The sequence below is a fragment of the Pseudopodoces humilis genome, chromosome 2 (genome assembly GCF_049639895.1).
Source record: "Pseudopodoces humilis isolate 2021_Gansu_Grassland_sample_001 chromosome 2, ASM4963989v1, whole genome shotgun sequence".
NCBI classification, from domain to species: domain Eukaryota; kingdom Metazoa; phylum Chordata; class Aves; order Passeriformes; family Paridae; genus Pseudopodoces; species Pseudopodoces humilis.
In genome coordinates this window covers 83,132,868-83,138,890 of record NC_142201.1, presented here as the reverse complement: position 1 = coordinate 83,138,890, position 6,023 = coordinate 83,132,868, and the positions used below count along the sequence as shown (strand labels likewise).

At 36.8% G+C, this 6,023-nt stretch overlaps 1 protein-coding gene across 1 annotated transcript; it reads right to left on the bottom strand.

The window, feature by feature from the left end:
- Positions 1–3,111: 3,111 nt before the first annotated feature.
- Positions 3,112–4,071, bottom strand: LOC102105285 (taste receptor type 2 member 40-like). Its single transcript, XM_005516728.2, has one exon. The coding sequence runs from the start codon at positions 4,069–4,071 to the stop codon at positions 3,112–3,114; it is 960 nt and encodes a 319-aa protein (XP_005516785.2).
- Positions 4,072–6,023: the final 1,952 nt, after the last annotated feature.

Below are 6,023 nucleotides of genomic sequence, written 5' to 3'. Positions count from 1 at the left end.
AAATTAGAACCATTGTGCTGTCAGACGCAAAGAAGGTGAAAAGCTTCCTGATTACCACTAGAAAACCAGCAAAAGTGAAGATTGGAGGTTTAGTGGCATTTATAAAATATCTGTTCTGGGATTCATGGAGCTGGCAGTGCTGACTTGTATACCTTGCAGAGAGGTAATTGCATCATGGAGAACAGAAAACTGCCAGAAAGGGCAAGGATGACTGCATGGCTAGCAGAGGAGAGATATTATATTAGAGATAGAAGAGTTCATATCCACCACCCTGCTACTGATTTTGCCGGGTAAAGCCTCTGATTATTGCAGGCAAAAGGAATGACATGACAAAGCAGGCCAGCAGCTGAAACTCAGAATACCTGTGGTAGTTCTTCCTGATTCACATGGTGAAAGATTGAGAAACTTGCCAGCTTCATGAACATGCTACTGAGATTGCAATCAGAAGTCCCTTAATTTCTGCAAAGCAAAATACTGGTTTTGCTGGACACAGAATTGTGATGAATTCTGACCCAGAAAAAGCTAGCACAATGGCCAAAAAAAAGTGAAGAAGACAAGGTTTGATTTTTCATCTAGTTGGTATGAACAACTGCACTAATCACTATTTTTCATCATACAATGATTTTGCTGCTGCCACAATTTCTGGCCTTATACAAACTGCAAACAGTATTCTCCCATTCATGTTTCCATGTAACTTGAAAAGTTCCAGGGGAAATGTACTGGTGACCTCCATCTTATTTTCAATCAACATATAAGCACTTCTTAGACAATGGAATCTCAATGAAGTTATTTTCACTATTTTTTGGGGCACAAATAATAATTGCCAAAACATTCATCGGGTTTATTGATCTGCTTTCTGGAATAAGCCAGATATAGAAACAAGTCTACTGTAATTTGGTGAGTGATGATTTTTTTGTAAAAGAATGATGAGAAATCTTTTTTAAACTGTGCCTGAAAGAGAAGGCTAGATCTGAAGACAATACAGAAGATTATTTTAGGGTGGGATAGAATGAAATCCAAAGAGCAGGGTAAGATCGAAAAACAAATAGAAATCCATATATACTGTGGAAGAAGTCATGAAAATAAATTGAAGCTTGAGGGAAGGATGGAATGGAAAAGGACAAAACTAATAATTTATTTACCAATCCAGTCATTTAAAATTCTAATTTATGTACCCATCTATCTCATTCTATGCTGTGTGTAACAAAACTTTCATCAATACAACATAAAGATGTCAAGTCCTTGAGCTTTGTCCTTCTCTTCCCCTGGAAGCACTGGAGGATATTTTATTAATGATTGCTCCTGCCTCAGATCTCCCTCTCTTGAAGGTGAAGAAGCTGAGCAAGGGCCGTTATTATCATCCTTGGCTCTGATCCCTTTACTTCAGACTCTCTTTAGAAACGAGTTTGGAAATACCTGAAGAGAAATTAGCTCACTGGGGAAATTATCAGCTTCAAAAAACCAAATACCACTACCAATCACCACAATAAAACAGTCTCAAACAATCTCATTTCTTACAGGACACTTCCTTTTCATGATGCTGCCAGCTGGAAGAGCTATCCCTGTGTAAGTGCTGTAACCTTGCTCCATGTGGGCAGGGCATGCAGCTGTAGAGCAGAGCAGAGTGCTGCTGTGACAGCAGCATTACTGTTCCCACCTGCATCCCTCCAGGGACTTCTGTGTCTCTTGATTCAGCACCACAGCAGTGGACATTATAGAAGCTTTAGTGTTACAGTACAATGTACTCTGCCTCCAAATGCTGTGTTTGTGAGATTAGTGACTCTCCCTTCTGCTCTGCAGTCTGAACCCATGGTTTACACGTGCAAATAATCATATAATTTCATATCACACAGACATCCTCTTATGTCTACAGACATCCTCTTATATCTCCCATTAACACATAGTTCATTCTCAAAAATATTTTAAGATACCCATAAAAACCACTATATTCACTTTTTATTTGATATTGTTAAACAGTGATTTTTCTTTTTCAAAGCATTTTATATAAACTTATCACTCTGATGTTTCAGAAACTGAGGCCACTACATTCCAAGAATAAGTGAATCACTCTTCTCATTAATTTTATAGGTGGGACTGAAACTTTCACCACACTAATTTATAATCTGGCATTATCTAAACTCCTGCAGAGAAATATGCAGCATAAAAATACTTGAGATGAGCTGAGAACTTTAGAACAGATTTATCAAACACATTATTTGATAAAACACAACAGTATTTGTTGAACATATTTCATCAGCCTCATGTGAAACTTCATAGTAGCATAAAATTTTAAAAGAAAACAGCCTTAGAAACAGCTCCCAACTGCTCAAAGCAATAGCAAATCACGACAATAAAGGCATGGTCAGAATGGTCAACTCAACAAAAGTTTTTCTACAGGTAGTTCTATGTACCTACATCACTTTACATTGTAATCACCGTCTTGGTAATCCACTTTGAAGAAAACCAAACAAATAATCATAACATATATTTCAAACAAAAGTATCCATTTTTAAGTAGGTATTTAATCACTAAATTGTTACAGACATACCAGAATCCTAGCACAAATAAACCTTATTCAGAATGCAATTTGATTGTATTAATTGGATGTATGCTTCCAAATCGTAATTTTCCCTCAGGTTATAATCAAGCTGGTTTTTACAATTTAAAAGCACAGTCTTTTTTCCATGTAAGACCAGCTATGACTCGCACAACATGTTTTTAGTCAAATTTTAAGCTTCTCAGGTGAAAAATCCTTTATCTGAGAGCTGGTATTTGTGAGCTCTGTACTTCTTGTCTATTTTGGCCCCCATTTTCTTCACTTCAAACTGGTCATATAACTTTCAGTCTTAAACTGAAAATCTGAAATCACAAGGCAACCTGAAATTGATTTCTTTAAGTACATTGCTTTCATTCAGTACATTTTTATTCTCACTCTGTATTAAGCAGGATGGAAGGAGCTGGAGTAGTGCATAAGTAAGGCAAAATGCACATTATTTCAGATACTCTGAAATGTTAAGGAAGACTAGTTGCAGAAATCTCTGGAAAATTAAAGCTTTCATTTAAGAAAAAAGACAATGAAACAATACATGTGAATCTTGATTTCAGATCTCACTATAGAGTGTTTCTCTCAAGCCTGAGGCTTGGAGGCTTATCTTCCAAATGGCGCTTAAAACATAGGCAAAGGTTCCTAAATGCCAATTTCAGTTTTGAATTGACAGTGATCAGGATAATTGAGTGCACGGAAGGATATGCCCCAACTACAACTAAGGATACTGAAACTTTCACAACATCTTTACTTTGAGGTGTCGACAGTATCAACAGAATTTGAGCTACAAAACTGGAAAGATACAGGATTAAGAAAGAAATAATGGATTTAATAGCAGTTAGGTGAACATCTATCATAGCACCCCTGAAAGTATCTGTGTAACATTGCATTGTCTTTCTGTGTTTCCACAGAGAAGTAATTAACAGAGCTGAGGTCACCACAGAGAGTACTAGAGGGAAAAAGCAGCCTACAATGTAAAGCAGCAAGTAGAGATATGAACTATCCCAGATGGTGATATGAGCCGTGCTATTTTCTCTGCAGCTCCCCATTGAGCTGCACAGGTAAGTGCTGGGTGTAATCCATAGTAAAGGAAGAGAAGTCATAGAAGAGATCACCAGCGATCCAAGAAGAAGCCATGGGACCATCCCAGGTATTCTGAGCTTGATTTTTAGCAGCAGCCAGTGGGTGATATTGATTATTTTCACACAGTACAGTACGTAGAGCCAGGTACTGAACCACAAGCTGCTTTGGTTTACTAACATCCACACAGCACCGAAGTCCTTGTACACTGAAGCCAGCTTAAACAAATCTGCAAAGTAGAGACTGTAGATGTGTATCGTGACTGTCACCTGCAAGATAAATCTCGATGTGCTCAGAAAGATCAAGATCATATCAGCAGAAGATATTTTTCTGCTTTTGATCCAATTAATGCTATTAACAGCTGCAATAAATCCATTTCCAATAAATCCTACAACAACTTCAATAGCTACAATGCTTATTGAAACGATAAGAAGTGGTGGCAACATCTTGCTGCTTTGGCCACTGCTGCCTGATTAGCCTGTGTAGCTGTGCAGGAAGTTGAGCAGTTCTGATGGTATCTGACTAGTCCCAGCTCCTGCCTGCTCACCTTTTATCTAGGAACAAAAAGACATCTGGAAATGATAGCAGATCTGGAAATGATAATGAGAAATTATTGATGATCTTCCTGAATGTGCAAATCAGAGATTTAATAATTAACCTTTTACATGCATAAGATTTGCCTATGCTTTTCCTTAGGTATGAGATAGCCAGCCAGAAGGGTAGATTAACCTACCCATCTTCTGTCCAATTTTTTATAGTCCTGTCTAGAGTGACAGAAAGCTCTGTGGCTCTGTTACAGCAGTACTGGACAGTGTGGAGGGGAATGCAATGTGAAACCCAACAGAGGCACCAGTATATCTCAGCAAAGACACATTATATTGTAACTAGTATCTTTCAAGCAGCATTGAAGGTTTATAAATTATAACTAGACCAATTAGTTGCAACCACTTTAACAATGAGAAAATTATAGAGCCTCCAGCCCTATTCTAGAGGAGCACTCCAGACAACAAGGCTGCCTATATCCAAGGATTATCGCTACATTTAGCCCACTTCTTATATGTGGTCACATATATGGGATCAAAAGATGACAGTAGCCAAAGTGCAGAGGACAAAGGCTAGTCAAGTAGGTCAGTCCACCTAGCAGAACCCTGTTAAAAACCCCACCCTCTGCAGCTGTTTCACTGTCTCAGCTTCTATCTCACCCCCATGCCACACAGTTTGATAGTGAATTTAGACCTGTTCTGCTTTATGGACTGATAATGGGCCATCCGCTTTGTCCATTCCTTTGTCTGATGCTGTAATGAGCACAGTCCAGAGCAGTGGTGGGCCTCACCGATCTGCATCTTGCATTAGTCCTTCTTTATAAATAAATATGTCTGGTTGAGAGGACAATGTGTCCTCATCTTCTCAATCCTGGACCCATTAACTCAAGCTATGAATAAAGAATTGGAAAACTTGTATTGTCAATATATTATTTCTTGAAATAGAGGAATATGAAATACAATGAGAACTGTGACAACAGGATGAGAAGCAGCTGGCATCATTAGACCACTGGAAAACAAATTTTTTTTTGGAAAGTTTTTTTGTCAGTAAAATATTTACTAATTTTCTGGGAAAGTTGATATATACTTCCGGAGTCCATTTCTTAACAGAGTAAAATCTTTCAAAGTAAAAGATAGACTGAACTTCTAATCTGGACATGGTAAGAATTATCAATTGGATTTACTCCTTATCATTACTTTCATGCTTAAAGTTTTTGTTGAATTTCTAAGAAGACAATAAGTTAATAGTTATTTATTAACCTATTGAAATTAAAAACTAGACTTAAAATCTTCATAGTTTTTGTCTCTGTCATTAGTTAATTAATATTAAACTAAGATTTTATTTTAGGTCATTGTAATCTCAAGAAGTAGGAGCTTTTTTCTCAAAAAAATGAACATACTTTTGTCATCACAACAATGCAAATTGTAAAAAAATAAGTGAGACATATTTACAGAACATTGTATGTAAGTTTCAGGTTTAAGAAGTCCAAAAAAATAAAACAAACAAGCAAATAAATTTAAAGTAAGTATACATTGGTATGTTTGCTTTTTCTAACATTCTTTACCAGAAGTAGTCAAGTGTGGAAAAAGCACATCTTACTAAGGAAAAAAAATCACAAAGTTTAACTCAATGACTACTGTGTATTTTTAAGCTATATGCCTAGAGCTTCCTGTACAGAGAATCTGCATTACAGAACTATAGTAGTCAGTTACTTCAAAAATGTACTTCTTAAGTTACTCAAGGGAACATGAAAGTAACACTTTATTTTAATGTACTTATGAAAAAACAGCACTGCAAATATGAAGTGTGAGAATTTAAACCAGAAAATACATTCTAGAAAAGTGCATGACTGAAC